This window comes from Gouania willdenowi, chromosome 1 (assembly GCF_900634775.1).
Source record: "Gouania willdenowi chromosome 1, fGouWil2.1, whole genome shotgun sequence".
Taxonomy (NCBI): Eukaryota; Metazoa; Chordata; class Actinopteri; order Blenniiformes; family Gobiesocidae; genus Gouania; species Gouania willdenowi.
In genome coordinates, this window is record NC_041044.1 from 33,946,530 (window position 1) to 33,964,618 (window position 18,089).

Here is an 18,089-nt window from a genome sequence, read left to right on the forward strand (position 1 = left end):
GCGGCAGCTAACTTTTTAGCTACGATTACTGAGCCGGAGGTTCAATCATCCGGATTAAAAGGGCCCGGAGTTGTAGGGGGCTCTCGGGCTGAAAAATGTATTGTGTTCTTTTATCCATCCACCTTTTATTCAAATAACCGAAGTCCAAGTGGGCGACCGTGGCTCAGGTGGTAGTGGGTCGTCTTCTGATCGAGAGGTTGAGGGTTCGATCCCAGTACCTGACTATGTGTCGAAGTGTCCTTGGGCAAGACACTGAACCCTAAGTTGCTCCCAGTGGTCGACTAGCGCCTTGCATGGCATTTCTGTCCCACTGGTGTGTGAATGTGAGAGTGAATGGGTGAATGAGCTGATATGTAAAGCGCTTTAAGACTGCTTCAGTGTGGTGATAAAGCGCGATATAAAATCAAGTCCATTTACCATTTAGTCCATTTACCACAAGTGTTATGAGAGCTGCTAATGTAAGTTTTATGTTTTTAAAGCTGCTTAGATTGTGCATAGCAAAATGTTTAGTTTCTTGAAGAAGTCTTTTTTTTTTACTGAATAAATACAGCTTTTGTGTTGGTTCAGATTGAATTAGCTGTATAAAATAATATTTTAGTTACGTATTTTATATTGTTTTATTTATTTATTTTAAATTGTAATTTGATTACTGTTGGATTCGGTGATTTGACATATATAAAGATAATGGAGATTAGGGATGTAACGATTCACTCAACTCCCGATACGATTCGATTCACGATAATGGGTTTTATATATACTGTATGGGTGTATATATAAAGGAAAATACTGGACTATTTTCCTTTTATTTTTCATTGTCAAAAGAATACCTTGATAAACTATTCAAAACAATGCAATTTAACTAATAATAAATCTTGAATGTAATAAATAAAGGAATAATACAAATGAAGAATGGTAAATGGACTTGATTTTATATAGCGCTTTATCACCACACTGAAGCAGTCTCAAAGTGCTTTACATATCAGCTCATTCACCCAATCACTCTCACATTCACACACCAGTGGGACAGGACTGCCATGCAAGGCGCTAGTCGACCACTGGGAGCAACTTAGGGTTCAGTGTCTTGCCCAAGGACACTTCGACACATAGTCAGGTACTGGGATCGAACCCCCAACCTCTCGATCAGAAGACGACCCACTACCACCTGAAGCCTTTTAATTTAAATTCTGGTTCTATAGTAAATAGGGATGTAGCGATTCACTCAACTCCCGATACCATTCGATTCACGATACTGGGTTCACGATACGATTCTCTCAAGATTTATTGTACAAAATGGGACTGTAGACAAATGATGATTGAAAAATATTCCTTTATTTTTTTTGGGAAAAAAAAACAGAAAATACTGTACTATTTTCCTTTTATATTTAATTATCATTGCAAAACTGCATAATAGTTCTATTTCTTTTTAAAAGTGCTACTGAACATGTATTTTGTGCCTTAACAATTGGACTTTAAAAAAAATTAATTGCACTGTATTTACGTCAGCTATTTGTTTGGACCAGCAGAGGGCGCTGGTAACCCAGTGGTCGGACACTTCTGGACAAGAGAAGGATATATCTGCTGTTTAAAAAAAGTACTGCGATTCAATTTTCACAGTATCGATGTGAACCGTGATACCTATGAATCGATTTTTAACTGCCTTACGATTAATTGTTACATCCCTAATGAAGATACATCTGTTTGGTTACTTTAATTAATGGATACCATCACATAAACTTTGTTTAAAAGTATGAAATAGCCACAAAGTGAGGAAAAAAGAAAATACATTGTAAAACGTGATAATCGTTAATATCGTAATAATCGTTGATTCATCGCATCGTAGCACCCTGAATTGTAATCAAATTGAATCGTGAGGTCTCTTAGATGGTACACCCCTAATGACATGTAGTCACCATAGAAATCAAACATTTAACTGCAGCTCTGCTAAACAATAAATAGTAAATATATTATATATATTATATTATATATAGGTGAAACAACACTGTAATATGATAGGGTCTTAGGTGTGCAATGCATTTGTGGCTCTGCACATTAGCATTACATTGCAACTTCTACAGATTCTTTGCCAGGAACTCTAGCTTGTTAATAGGGGTGGGGAAAAAAAATCAATTCACATATGAATCGTGATTCTAATCATCCACAATTCTGAATCGATTCATAAACTTCAGAAATGTATTATTTTAAATTATTGTTATTATTAATTTTTTTTCAAGAAAAATTTGATTTAGAATATCCGCTTCGAGTCTTTACTCAGGAAACACTGTTAACGGAACATACAAATACATATGTGTTTTTATCAATAGAAAATACTAGTGGTGCAACGGATTATCATTGATCCATGATCCGTACGGATCTCTCTCCACGGTTCGGCATGCACGTGGTCCGCGAAATGATTGACGAAAAAAAAACAAAAAAACTTTTTATAATGATCTGTGCATCATTAGTAATGCCTTAATGTTTGTCCGTTTGTGACGTCCGTGTGTGTGTATAACTCCGTGTGTTTGTGCTCCTGGTTGTGTATCTGTGTGTGATTGAAGACACACACACACACGGGAGGGAGAGAGAGAGAGAGGAACATCTGTGTGCGTGCGCGCACACGCTCATATGGCTGAGCCCGGGAAAGTTCTTTTTTTTTTTTTTTTACAACAGAAATGTGTCATCTTCATTGCCAGTTGTGGAGGACTGCATAGTGCATATAGCTTTCAGCTCAGCTTCTAGCAGTGGGATCCAGTGGCACTGGTAGTGAATCTTTTGAAGACACCTAACAATGACTTCTTAGCCTTTTTGGTAGGTGAGGGTGAAACTTCTTCCACTCTGGTGCACCCTGCAGAATTCTAGAAAAAAGTAAAAAAAAAAAACAAAAAGAAATGTAACCAGTATATTTGCATTTCCTGAAGAAAATGCAAGTGAGGATGCAGATGGTGGCCTGCGTCACATTGCATTAGCTTAGCATTGGCATATATTTGCATTAGCTAGCGTTAGCATTAGCTAACATTAGCTAGCGTTAGCATTAGCTAGCTTCAAATGCTGCATACTCAACACGTGTGGTAGTTTATTAAATGGTGATCGAGGTAGTGTTTTGTTTGCAGCTCCACAAAGGCTTCTTTCCGTGTTCCAAGAATTACAAATAGCGATCCTTTGCTTTCTTTTTTTGTGTAATCCTGCCGAACTGCCGACATGCTAAGCTAACCGTGCTCTGGGTGTTGTTGTTGTTATCCTGTGTAGCAGAGGCATACGCAGCACGCACATGCACACATGACCTGGTGGGCGGGCCTCTCAGTTATCGCACAGCAGAAGGGGACAGTGGCTGACTTTATGGCAGTTTTATAAGCAAGGATCGGCCAATCGTTGATACCCCAAATTAAGGGAAATCGGCACCGATCGATTGATGCATCCTTAAGCATTAGCATGGCATTCGCACTCCCATGGCATTTGCATAGCATTAGCATTCCTTTAGCCTAGCGTTAGCTTTCCCATAGCCTAGCAATAGCATTAACCTAGCTGAATTTGAAATGGGTTGCAAAAGTAAAAAAAAAAGTTGAAATGGGTTTAAAGCTTGAAATGGCTTGAAATGGGTTAAAAAAAAAAAAGGTTGAAATGTGTTAAATAGGGTTAAAATGGGTTGAAGGTAGTAGCTGAACATGTTAAAGGTTGAAGAAGAATGGCTGGAGATGAAGGGCTTAAAAGTTGAAAAAGCTGAAATTTCCAATAGAAATGAATGAGAAAGAAAACATTTAATAAAAGATTAAAAGTTACAAATTATAAAAGTACAAGCATAAATCTTGGGAACTTTCTAATTTTTTTCATAGCTTAATTGCATCCTCGCTAATTAGTTTAATGTTGAAATATTATAATACAGTAAAACCGTATAATATGATAATGATAATCACTGTATGAGGAATAAGGTTCAGCTCAATTTAAACTTAAACATTTACTGAAATGTAACGCATTCAAATGGAAGGAACTATTCTCATTTATTCCATTCTAACCAATATAGTTCCCTTGAGTAAGTTGTTCCATCATTCATGAATCATTCATTCATTCATGAAAAACTCTCAATTTTCTCATTTTAAGTTCTTTATTTAGTTCTTATTCATTTGTTCTTATTTATTTATTTACTTTTGCCATCTGATGTTGTTTTAAGAGTAAAATATAGCAAATAAGGTCATTCAAGACAATAAAAAACTTTGGGTTTTTCTGCACTTTTAAATTTCTGTTGCACAGAAACACTTTCTAAGGTAATAATCTGAAATGAAGAATAATGCAGTTAAATGCTGATGGTAGCCAGTTTTCTTTCTTTATCTTAAATGTCCCAAACATACAGTATGTCTACATTTCCATATATTATGTGTGAATATTTTCAGTGACTATGAAATATGCATTATATCATTCACTCGTTTTCTGTTGCTGTTCAGTGGTCCATTGTGTTTGAAGACCTTTAGCATCCTTTATCCCCCAGACCGATCCTTAGTTGGTGCATCATTACTGACAGAACTAGACTGACAGGTCTGTAGTCAGGGTTGTGGCTGAATGCACACATACAAAAAAAAAAAGGTGTTCAAGGAAGCACTTTGTAGCTCTTCTGGACTTTCATAACAATGTACGTGTTATTGTGTTGGTGGCTGAGACTCGTAATCGTTGCACTGCTTTGTGGATCTCCTCACTTGTTATGCATGGTCCATTAGCAGTGCGCATTGTTTGAAATGCTCCTGCTGTCAGTGCTAAAATATACCATGCTAGTCTCTCTCTCTCTCCCCATCACTTTTTCCTCTCCTGTCTGTTTTGGTATCAGTCTGTGTTGATCTTGTCCCTAGGCGTTTTACTGAAGAGATTTGGTTCACAGTTCTGCTCCATGTCCTAATACTGTATGTGTAACTCTCCTTTGTGTGTGTGTGCGCGTGTGGATGTGCGCGCGCGTCCTTGGGTGTGTGCAAGCGTGACAGAGAAAAATTTATTTTTTGGCCGATTAGCAGTTGAAATGAAGCAGAATGGTAAATTATTTAGTTCCTCTCTACTTGATCCAATTGCAGCAAACCTCTGGGCAGAAGAAAGCGTGGAAAAACAAGAGAGGGATGGCAGAAAATTGAATATAAACTTAAAACAACCTCAAACTGCTGCAAACTAAACACACCTTTTGCCGAGTAAAACTACTTTACTTGGACTGTCTTTTATTCTTTGACCTCTTAACAAACTGCTACGGTAGTTTGAGTAAGACATAAAATAAATAAATTAATAAAAATAGTTAACAATACTATGAAACAAATTTATATCTGTATTTAGACAGTCAGAATAAATCTTATATATTTGATTGGTGACGTGTTTCCGCTTTGGGGCGCACTAATTCACTCGTTAAAAGTTGTACATGCGCAGTAACTGCTCTTTAATACAACCAAATGGACAGTCGATTGAATGCAGCCGATCATTTACACAACACCACCTCCTGCCATGCGAGGGGCTGACGTCACAGTCGTTCATCATAAGTCACCCCCAATTTCCACTGGATGTGGCTCCACTGCGTTAGATTACCGCTGTGTCACCGGAGCTGATAGGTTTCCACTTTAGTCTATGTTTCCACTGGGTCCGCTGTGGTGCGTGTCTGCTCCTTCCCAGCTGCGGTAGTCCGGTTCTGCTAGAGATTTCTTCCTGTTAAAAGGGAGTCGTTTCTCTCCACTGTCACTGAATGCTTGTTCATGTTGGGTTTTTTCTTTCTTATGAATTTTATATTTTGATAAACACACTGAGATGACTTTGTTCTAAATTGCGCTATACAATTAAAGTTGAAATGAAATTGAACTGAATTGAATTGCTCTCCGCCAGATATATGCAGGGCTTCTATTTCTGGCAGACACCGGAGCACGATGCATCAATCAGCACAGAGCAAATGAAGCTAAACAGGAAGTCAAGCACGTATTCCGCAATAAAATATCAGGTTACTTTTCAAAATAAAACACTTCAGATTATATTTCAAGTAACTACATCACCAAAACGTCATAATGAGTAAAAACTAAATTGTGGATGTTGATATTTTGGCATTCCACAGAAACACCCTAATCTGTCCAAAATCAGAGTGAAATCATAGCACAGGGGAAGGCGATTAAAAAAAAAAAAACCAGAACAAAAATGGCAATGTCCAGTAAATTTCTGTCTTCTCTGGTGAAAATCACGGGAAGAGTGAAGTAACTTTTTCACTTCAGCACCGTCTTTGCATTCTTCTTCAGCAATTTTTCTCATGGTCATTGGATTAAATGAAAGAAAACACTGTTAAAACTGTCAAAACTGTACTTTTTTTTACATTTTCATGCTGTACGATTCAAGCTGCAGAGGTTAGGGAACATTAAGTTCTCCTTTGTGGTCTTAATATTTCATTAGCCATGGGCTCAAAAAGCAGTAAGTGCTTGGTTGGAACAGTGTCTGTCCTTCAAAGAGCTGATACAATCGCACATTCCATTAATATGTGAATAGGAGGTACAAGGTGAAATTCTTTTTATGTTGACATCATCATCTTATGTTTGCTTCTGTATCAATGTATATAGTGTACCATTGTGTTTGGATGTTCATGTGGCCTCATGTGCTATTATGAACTAATGATCAAGGTTTTTCCGAATGCAACGTACAGCAAAACCAAGCCAAGTCCCTCTTTGTTTTATTTTTTTAATTTTTTACAATCAATAGATTGTTATGTTTTTGGCATTGTAGAGGCTGTGTATATGCATCATTATTCAATAAAGGCCAGGAGTAAAACATATTTATTAGTGATGTTGAAAAAAATTTATTCGGCGATATATTGCGATATTACATCGATTCAGAATGCATTTTTGTTTTATTATCTTTATTTAACCAGGAAAGTCTTTTCCACTGCAGGAGACATTGTAACTGCACAAAGAAGTGCTGAAACCTCTGCATGTTGACCAGCTTGTGTACTACTTTCTTGTTATTCTAGGCATATACAATGCTAGGGGTGGGAACCTCAGGGTACCTCACAATACGATACGATACGCAATACAAAGCACACGATAACGATTATCTCACGATATGATGATACTGCGATTATCGATATATTGGTCAGAAATCAATCTACGATAATCTATGACATAGCAAGAAAAAAAAAAGATTAAGTGAAAAAATACAATTTTTATTTTATATCTCTGAAAGACAGTAAATTTAAAAAGTGTCCTATGAACAGTGACACTATTTTAGTGCAATATTTCTGTAAATGAGTGTCAACATACCAATGTAAACGATTATGTATCTCCAATAGTGCTTTCTGTCAACAAAAAATAGGGTCTCTCTTACCAGTGACACATTATAGTGCATTATTCCAGTAAACCAGTATATTGGTTCCTTCAACAAACATTGACAATTTCTGTGAAGACCTACCTGCACATTTTAGTGAAAAAGCAGAAAAGGTTTTGAAAAAAAAAATTAAAAAATTGAAATAAAAATCGATACTTAGCGGGAGCATATTGATAATTGATCGTGCAGAAAAATATTGTGATATATTGCCGTATCAAGATATTGTCACACTCCTATACAGTACCTCAGTTAAGTTGCACTAAAGTCATATTGCAGCTTGTCTAATTTGAGCGACAAGGTCGAGCGCGACCTCAAAAAATCTGAACTTTTTAAGCGACTTCAAGCAACAAATCCCTCGTCCTTCACCGTCTGTAGGCTGCAGCCCCTCCCTGCTCCCTCCCGCTTCAGTACAGACGGCTGCAGCGGAGGGTTGTACAACTTCCTCAATTTATCGGGGCAAAGTTAAAGCGGTTAACTTTTTGAAAACCGTTGTAACTACTGATCATAACGCATTCTGAGTGAACTCATCCTTTAATATCTCCGTAAGTTGAATCTTCAAACCGTAAAAGTGGAGCAAGAAGGAAAAAAAGTGATCAACCGCCTTTCATCTTTCTCTCTACCCTGTCACCGGCTCCACACACACACACACACACACACACACACACACACACACACACACACACACACACACACACACACACACACACACACACACACACACACACACACTGTTCCCTGGTGATCGCGTCACTGGAGTGATGGAGTGACCAAAAAGCACCACTATGTGCAAGCGACACATCAGGGGCGATGGAAGCGACTGCAGCGCTACAGTTGCGTTCAGTGTGAACGCACCTTTATACTTTAATATCGGGATATATTGTATCGTATCATGACCAATGTATCGGGATACGAATCGTATCGCCAGATGCCAGGCAATACACACCCCTAATATCTATCAATTTTACCTATATACAATATGCAGGAAGTACATACAAGTTCGACTTGAAATGTGGAGGTGTAAACATGTAAAAAAAAAAAAACCAACAACAACAAAACTGTGGATGAAGCATACATGGATATTTCTACAAAGAATATATTTATAGATTTGACACTAGGTTTTTTTTTTTTTTAGCAGGGGTAGCAATCAAGGTTGGGGTCAGTTATAATTGTAACTGTAATTGAAAACTTTGTTGCTGTTGTAATCATAATTGAATTGTAATTGTGTTCAGATAATTGACTTTGTAATAGTAATTGACATGGAAATTCTTTAAAAACTACAATTTAATTAAAGCGCAAAACTGTGGAACTATGTTACAGTTCTATGGCTTACACGTACGTAGTTAATAAGTATTAAAATGTTTCATATCAAGTTTTTCCACTACATTTCAGTTCTCTTGAGTATTTGTTAATCTTTTTTTTTTTAAATTGAAATTGAGGGGTGTACTGACATCAAAGACATTAATACCAATATTTCCATTGTTGGGAAGCTGAACAAGGTAACCAAGAGATGAAAATCTAAGAAAAATTAGATGATAGATCATATTTTTTTGTGTATTTTACAGCTGATTTAAGACATTAGTCAAACTGACCCGTTGTAATACGAGATGCTAACAGAAAACTAACACAAGGTTAAGTTTTATGGGGTTATTTATTAAAGGCTCAGTAATTGGGATTAATGGAATTTGAACTTTAGTGATTGAGAATGTAATTGACTTTCAGTGGAGAAAAATAATTTTAATTTTAATTGCAATTGGAAAAAATGCTGCTCACCGTAGTCATAATGTATTTGTAATTGAACATGGATAATTGAAAACTTAATTGTAATTGACCCCAACCCTGGTAGCAATATTCAAATTTTTTTTTTTTTTACAATCATATTCATATGTATTTGAAAATTGATGTCATTCTTCAGCATAAAACGTATCCAACACCTAACACCTCTGATCTGTGTTCTTTTTGTTGTGTGTATGCAGAATATGCTGTCAGAAAAAGTTGACCAGATGATGGAGTGGTCCTCCCGTCGTTCGGTCATCCGGATGAACGGGGACAAGTTCCGTCGTTTTGTGAAGGCCCCACCCAGGAACTACTCTGTCATTGTCATGTTCACCGCCCTGCAGCCACAACGGCAATGTTCTGTCTGCAGGTATCAAAGTGCACACACACATACTGTCTGTCACATTTGATAGCTTGTATCTTTCTGTTCTTTTTTTTTTTTTCTTTGATTTGGAGCACATGCTCAAGAGCTATCCATAGTGTAGCTAGTGAAGTAATGTCCAAATGTTTTGTGTCTATCCTCAGCAATGTAACTATCAAAATAAGTTAGCTACTGAAGCTACTAGGGCTGTAGTCAACCAAGGAAATGGTTGGTCGACTACGACTATGTCGACGAAAAAAGAGGAGGACAAGGAGAAAGAACAAAAGAGACAAATATTTAGTTTTGCCGTTTTGTGGTGCCGATTTGCTTTTAAAAAACACAGACCATTTATGATATGAACCTTATTCAAGCTTTCACCAGAACCCGACAAAGCAAAAGTGATACCTACAAGTCCGACAGAATAATTAAAACCTTTTTTTCTTATACAAATGACATATTTATGTTTGTTTTAGTGGTAAGCCTGCTTTTATTAATAAGCAACTGGTCAACATCAGATCAAGGCACGGGGAAACAAACGTCAAACACAGGTGCACAGTGTGCCCGCGGCGCCAGAGACAGTGGATCTATTTACATAATCCACTTATCAATCATAAGGATAATCCATGTTCTTGTGCAGAAAAAGAATTGATTCAGTAGTGGATGCTTGTTTCAAGCATCCACTACACTTAATTTGTTCCCTCTCTGCTCTGATCTGCTCTGAGGACAACACACTGCGCACTGACAGCTGAAGTGCAACACTTTTTTTTTGTTTGCGGCGCAACACGCACTCACACAGCTGTTACTGGACTTAGAATCATGTTTAGGCATTAAAAATTATATTTATTTAATCTTTATCACATTGCATTTTTTTTTTACAGTATCATTGCTGGTCGACCAATGAAAATCTTGGTCAACCACGAGCCCTAGAAGCTACTGAACAATTTAATTCACCCACTTTTGTCCCAGCAGCACAAATAGTAGCCATTAATTGTGGTGAAACATTTTAAACCCCACTTTTGGTGGTACCATAAAATGTCTTAAATCAATCAAAAGTCTTACATTTTAACACATAAGTATGATTAGTCTCACATTTCAAAATAAATGGTAACATTATTTTTTTTATAATTAATCGTAACAATGTGCATTCACAAGAGCAGAACCAACTACAAAACAGTGATGTGGTTCTTCCTTATGGTTTTTACAGTGATTTTGATTTTTTAGTCTGTTTTATTTGTGTATTTTACTGTCATTTTGTGTATTTTTCTGTGTTTACTTTGGGAGCCGCCAGTTGCATGTCTGCACTAGACCCATGGAAAGAATGTAACCTAACCTAATCTAAATGATGTGGTGTTTTGTTTTTTCCCCCTATTGTGTTTACTGTGAAGTTGGTCTTAAATTTAATTTCAAATGGCAATAAAAATTCTTGAATTTAATTTGACTGAAGCTGTAGGAACCCTGCATCATTTGGAATGTATTTAATTTTTTTCTTTTCTATTTCTCTTTTTTTCTTTTCTTTTTTTTGGAGGGGGGGCACTAGGCATATTCCAACCAACAATTATAAACATGGAGCAACATGGATGTTAAATGATGCACAGGGAGTCTCAAGAGGTCTATCAAGCAGGAAGAAAGATGGTTTATCTTTCCAATAGAAGTTAGTGATAAATTCAGTCTTTTTCACATGAAATCAACATTTAGCGATAGGCAGCGAAAATTACCCTTTATGTGAGAGGTTTTGAGTCAGTTAAAAACATGTAATATATGAGCTTACTATTTTCTATCTGCAGCTATTATATCTTTCCTTAACAACCTTTCAACTTTCCCTCACTTTAGTCAAAAAACTGTTGCATGGAGTGCTGCATGGCTTTCTTGTGTTAGAAAGATTTTTGCTTGAAAAAACGTGTTGTCTCCCTGGAGCTCTTCAGTTTGGGGATCCAACTTAGAGTTTCAAAAAGATCTGAGGCACTCAGTGAGACTGTAGTTAAAAAAGCCTTTATTCCATGAGGGCTATTTAATCATAAAAAAACCATGCCAACACGTTGCAGCCTAACCGGTCTTCATCAGGGTCGTGACAAAATGGCTGCCAAGTCACATGACCAAGTGAACGGGTACACAATTACAATTAAAATTTGTAGTGCAGTTCATGCAGTGATGTTTAAGAACATGAAAAATGCATTATACAGGATTGATACATAGAGATTTTCTAAACATGTATTAAGTTAGAGCCCAAAAAAGCTCCTTTTTTGTAGCTTTCCCCCACCTCACTCTACGTACGTAGGAAGATGAATCTTTAACCTAGATGACAGTTGTGTCGGTAAATAAATGTAGATAATTACAACAGCTGCATCCCAAACACACCTTGACCATTTTTAGAACCGAGATGAGCCAAGACTGTAATGCCTGGCGTTCTTTCAGCTCCAGTTTCAATTTGATCAGCTCTGATTGTATAGACACTTCAAAGAGCGTATGCAAACATTAGCTGTGACGATAACAATGCAACATCACCACACATAACACTTCTTGGCAGACAATTTTCTACTAATTAGAGGCAGCACAACTGACAGTTGACACAAGACACATTGTCAGAATAAGGCAAGACGTGCAGCTAAAGTAAAAAAAAAAAAAAAGATAGAATCTCATTTCAGGGGTGGCATATAGTTCACACTCTTATTCACTGTTGCTTAGTGAACTGAAGGAAATATAGACAACATTTTTAGTAATTTCTTTTTTTTTTTTTTAACAATTGTGCTGTTTTGGGCAACAAAGGCTACAATAAGGGTCAGAAAAGGTACTTTGCTTCCTTGTTCTACGATATACATTTCCATGTAGTAACTCTTAATTTTCCTTTTGCATATGTTTTAGTTCATTGGTTAAATTCCATTCATCTCCTTTGCATGCAACTGTCTTTCTATTCATAAAAAATGCCTTTTTTTTCTCCTTAAGCAGTACACTGCCACTGATTTATATCTAATGTCAATATATTTAATGAAAAACACAATAAAGGTGCTGGCAATTACTGTTTTAATATAATATGGTCCCACATTTACTACCTACACTGTTTTGCTTTATTAGAGATCAGGCCGTCAAACTGCCGGGAACCAATTGTTATCCTGCATCGTCGTCTTCTTCCAATGTAATCATATTTATGCACCAACAATCACCACATTTTGCACAAAAGTGAGAGTTTCATGCCAAGTTGCCTCAGCTGCAAAAAACGGTCAATAGTCCTAAAGCTACAGCAAGTCTCAAAGGTTTATAATTTTGAAAATTCTCAACATATCAACCATATGTGCTCCAGATCTATAACTTTCAAGAAAATGTAGCTCCCAACACAAAAAAAACCTCTTGTACACTCAAACTATAAAGTGTATCACTCTCCTTTTATCAAAAACTGTAAATATCTCCTCCAACAATTTTTTTTTCTCAATTCACACCAAACTTGCTACAGCACATCTTCAGACTGTCCTACACAAACGATCCACAGACTTTTGATTCATCAAAATTGAGGTTATTCAGTGCATGAAAGCATTAATAAACTGTGATGTAAAGATATACCTACAAATTACAAAGTAAATTTTTAATGTTCATTTAAAAGAGGCAAAATTGTGGAGTCATGGTAGATGAAAGAGCAATTGGGAAGATATCATAATTTTATCTATTTGCTTCCATGCTACCAATTGGAGTCTATGCACAAATAACATTTTTTAAACATCAGGTTTTTACTTATTGAGCCAATAAAACATTGTTAAAACATGTTACCAACATCTCCATGCTGTCAAGATTAAATATAAGTTTATATTTGCACACAGGGGACTGGTTTAGTTAATCAGTGAAGCTACATGACATTTCCTTGTGCTAAATAGCTTAGTGACATAGGCTACGTTCAATTCAATTAAATTCAACTTTATTTGTATTGCGCAATTTACAACAAAGTAATCTCAATGCGCTTATCAAAATATAAAATTCATAATAAAGAAGTAGGCCGCAAATCAGCCTGTTTGTGTAGAGTTGCCTATAAAGTGACTTTTCAGAGGGCTAAATCTATGGAATGGAGATGGGTGAAAAATAGCGTGATATGGGACCTTTAAGGTTTTCATTTTACATTTGGCCTGAATGTATTTGATGTTCAGAAATTGTCCAACAATTGTGCAGCCACCTTTTTTTCTTGTATTCTTCATCATATTGATTCACTTTTTCCATTGGGCATTTTTAGGCAGGCCAACGAGGAGTATCAAGTGTTGGCAAACTCATGGCGATACTCATCAGCTTTCTCCAACAAACTCTTTTTTACAGTCGTGGACTACGATGAGGGAGCAGATGTTTTCCAACAGGTATTCAATTTCATCTCCTATAAAATTTAATTTTATTGTGTTGTTGATGATAATTATTTACTTCATTGACCAATGAAACCAAAAAGTATAGATGGCTATGAGCAGTTTATATGAGCACTATTCACATTTAGTTTTTGATTGATGTACGGAAGTTTCATGTTTCAGAGCTAGTGATTCCCAAACCTTTTTTGTTGCGCCTCTTTTGAAGAATGAAAAACTTTCAAGTCTCCCCCATTGCAATTACATTTCAACAGAATGGTTAAAAAATGTTTTGGCATTATTGAAAAAGGTGAAGATTGTTATTTTATTTTTTATTTTTATTGTTATTCTTCAAAACTATAGAAATTAGATAATCGTGTTTAAAAATGACATTTGAGAACATAATATAAAAGTTTTTTGAGTGCAATCCCCCATCTCCCATAGAGGAGTAAAGTTTTAGTTTATTTCTTCTGAACATTTAAAAAAAATTGTTAAAGGGACTCAAAGATGATTTTTTTTTTCATGCATAATTTATTTTTCCTAATCGATCATGTCTATAGTTGAAAATTTCACCTTGTTTAGTTAATCATTTTAGAGCTGAAACCTTTGCTTTGTTGGTTGATGTTTCATACCCCATTTCAAGTTTGTCAACTCGTAATTATAAATACAGTCTCTGAAGTGTGTCAGCTTGCAAATGCTGTCACTGTAAAGTGTGAAAAGGATATAGACGGGTCTTTTTATTCTCAGCATGAACAGGAGATTGAAGTTTAAATGCCGTTTTCAGCTGACAGCAGCACTTTGGAAACAAGGGAGGCCTGCAAAAAACGCCACTAATACAGATGCTGAGTAGGTTTTTGCAGCTCTAGTCGCTGATGCTTGCCTGCAGATAACTTCATAAAACTGCTGACTGATATTTAGACTTTAATGTCATTTTAGGGGCAACTTTCTCACTCAGTTGTGGAGATCTGGTGAGCACTTGTCTATTAGTACACACTAAGGAAATGCAAATGCCAATTTAATGTTAATGTACCATTTTATAGTCACTGATATAGTAGTTAAGGTTCTTTATTTCATAATTTAATGTCAGTTAATGTATAGTGTATTATTTAGTCGTAATTAATATATATATATATATATATATATATATATATATATATATATATATATATATATATATATTACTATGTTTTTTTTTTGTTTTAGTTAGATATATTGTTGGTATCAAAGCTTGACATTAGCTAGCTTTGTATTAGCTTAGCAATTGAATTAACCTAGGATTAGCATAGCATTAACGAGCATTAGCATTACTCTAACATTAGCATTAACATGGCATTAGCACAAACTTAGCATTAACATTAGCCTAACAATAGCATTAATATAGCATTAGTACTAACTTAGCATTAACATTAGCCTAGCAATAGCATTAACCTCAGATTAGCACTAACTTAGCATTAACATTAGCCTAGCATTAGCACTAACTAAACATTAGCATTCACCCAATAATAGCATTAACTTAGCATTAACATTCACCTAGCTATATGCATTAGCCTAGCATTAGCATTAATGTAGCATTAGATGTAATCTAGCATTCGCCTTGCAATAGCATTATCCTAGCACTAGCACTTACTTAGCATTAGCGAAGTAATGGCAATGACCTAGCATTAGATAAGCATTTACCTAGCATTAACTTAACATTAGCAATAAGGTTGAAATGGGTTCAACGTATTAGTTGAACATGTTAAAGGTTGAATGGTTTGTAATTTGTTGGCAAAGATTTGAAGGTAAAAACTGGAGCAGCTCCACTCTAAACATGGGATCGGAGCTGAAAAGTCAATAAAGTTTCACAAAAACTCAAAAAGTTTCAAAGTTACAAATGATAAGTACAAGCATAAATCTCAGGATGCCTCCTGCATCCTCACTAATTAATGCCAATAAATTGAAAATTGTTTTTTTTTATATAACATCACTACTTTTTCTTTTTTTTAGTTGAACATGAATAGCGCTCCAACCTTCATGCATTTCCCAGCGAAGGGAAAGCCAAAGAGGGCGGATACCTTTGATCTGCAGAGGATTGGCTTCGCCTCAGAGCAGCTGGCCAAGTGGATTGCTGACCGCACTGATGTCCAGGTAGGACACTTTAAAACATTGATTAAAATGTTTAATTTACAGTTTCCACCCCTTTTTCATTAAAAACTGCTACCAAAAGTTTGAGCTTTGGGTGTTGTATCACAAGGACTTAATCAGCAACTGATCAGAGGCCTAAAGCCTCCAGCCCTAAACCCTGCAGCATCATTTACAGACCACTGATACTTTTGTCCTGTTATGTTAAATTATGGTTAATTAGTTTAATTGAAAATAATATTGTATTATCTTTTTTTTGCATCATTGCATGACCCTTTTCAAAAAAGAAGAAAGCACTGATTCCTAGGTTCCCCTTTGTTGATGTTTGTGGGATCATTGACAAGCCATGTTTGAAAAAAACATGTTCACTAAGTCACATTTGTGATTGATATAATTTCAAAAGGCTGCTCTTCAGAGAAAGCTATTGACAGCACTTAACGTAAGTGCAAGCTTTTAGGCACTCCAATATGATTTTACTACATGAATCAGGGTATGAATAGAAATAGGATAGAGTACAATGCGATGAATACATTTGTTTGATAGAGGCACTCAAACGAAAGTTAATATTTGGATTCAGTGCTCTCATGAATCCGAAAGAAAGAAAAAAGGGCATATTTTCCACAAATGTGCCTGTTGTATTCAGACAGAAGGTTGTATGGTTTTCTGCTACAAGTTCTTAAAAATCAATATCAATTGGTGTCAAAAACCTACATTTTTACTTAATTGTGTTGGAATTTCTTAAACTAACCACAGCAATTTACAGTATGTGTTTCACCCTGTATGTGTTTATGCCATGCAAAGGTACAGTGACAACCCCAGGGTGTGAAGCGCAAGCTCAAGTATTGTAAAATGAATAAAATGAAGAAATAGAATTTTAATAGAACATTAAATCAGTAGCACCATAGAGCTGGATGTAAAATGATTTTCCATGTTAACTGTTATATAAAACACAAAGCTGATAAAGTAGGATTACTAATGTTGTTTAACAATATAATGATTGTATCATTTTGATTTTCATTTTTAAATTCTTTATGAATTGATTTTGACAAATTGATTATTTCCAAAATTATAATGTAAAATGAATTGCCAATTTCTATTTTTCAGTGGTTATGCTTATTTTATCTTGTTTGTGATAGTTTTTTTTGTTGTTGTAGGTGTTCAAGCTCATGTAAACTGTTCATTATTTAGTTTTCTATGGATAGCATCAAAAGATATCAACAAATTTTACCTGGCACATTCTACCTTTTGGAACTTTTATTAGTTTTATTTATATGTATTTAAATAAAAGAAAAAGGTTTTTTGTTTTGTTTTGTGTTTTTAAGATATTGGTCTTCATTTTCTATCGCATAAAGGGGAACATTGTAGTACATCACATTATTTGCCTAATTGTAATTTTAGGTGTTTATTTGAAGCCATTCCTTGTTTGTAGCCATTTTTCATCACTGTACTTGTGTTTTACAGTAAAGCCTTTTGAATTTAATTATGATTTGGCAAATGCTACTCTTTGGATTTTTAAGTTTAAATTTAAGGAATCAGTTTCACTTTTGTTTGTTATTGAAAGTTTAAGAAAATCAAGGCGATAATGTGAAGTAGAGATCGTAGGACTGTTAGAATCTGCTCTTTTGAAAAAGAGTTTTAACTCATTCAAGACATGCACAGTGACAGTATCTCTATATCATTTAAAATGCGTCCGATCTTGTCATTATCGAGCATTTTTATCGTTTTGTATTTTCAGTCGATGGTGCACTTTTCAAAATAACAAATAGATAAAATATTTTTACCAGCTTTTTGCACTGGTAAAATTATTCTATTCACAAGTTTGTCATTCCCTGCTTTTTTTTCCCCTTCTTTTTTCATAGATTCGTGTTTTCCGTCCGCCCAATTATTCTGGCACCATTGCACTGGCTCTGTTGGTGTCTCTGGTTGGAGGTCTGCTTTATCTTAGAAGGAACAACTTGGAATTCATTTACAACAAGACTGGATGGGCAATGGCTGCCTTGGTATGTTTGAATGAACATGTTTTGTATCAAACTCATTTATTTTGCCAATGACTTTGTCCAAAATGTTAACTTTCACAAGGTGGTGACTTTTACTTAAAGAGTAACTAAACCATAGGCAGAGAATAGAACGTCTTGAGTTTTGCTTCACAAATAAGGAATGAAAACCAAAGTACCATTCTAATTGTGTTTATTATTATTATTTGGCATTTCTGTAAC

The 18,089-nt window shown here is 35.5% G+C and overlaps 1 protein-coding gene across 1 annotated transcript in view; it reads left to right on the plus strand.

Moving 5' to 3' along the window:
• tusc3 (tumor suppressor candidate 3) overlaps window positions 1–18,089 on the plus strand; it is a 78,656-nt gene that overhangs the window by 23,292 nt on the left and 37,275 nt on the right. Inside the window, exons 2-5 of the mRNA XM_028448719.1 lie at window positions 9,285–9,454; window positions 13,656–13,773; window positions 15,739–15,879; window positions 17,733–17,873. Of these exons, the coding sequence (XP_028304520.1) occupies window positions 9,285–9,454; window positions 13,656–13,773; window positions 15,739–15,879; window positions 17,733–17,873 (570 nt within the window). The remainder of the gene's footprint in view (window positions 1–9,284; window positions 9,455–13,655; window positions 13,774–15,738; window positions 15,880–17,732; window positions 17,874–18,089) is intronic.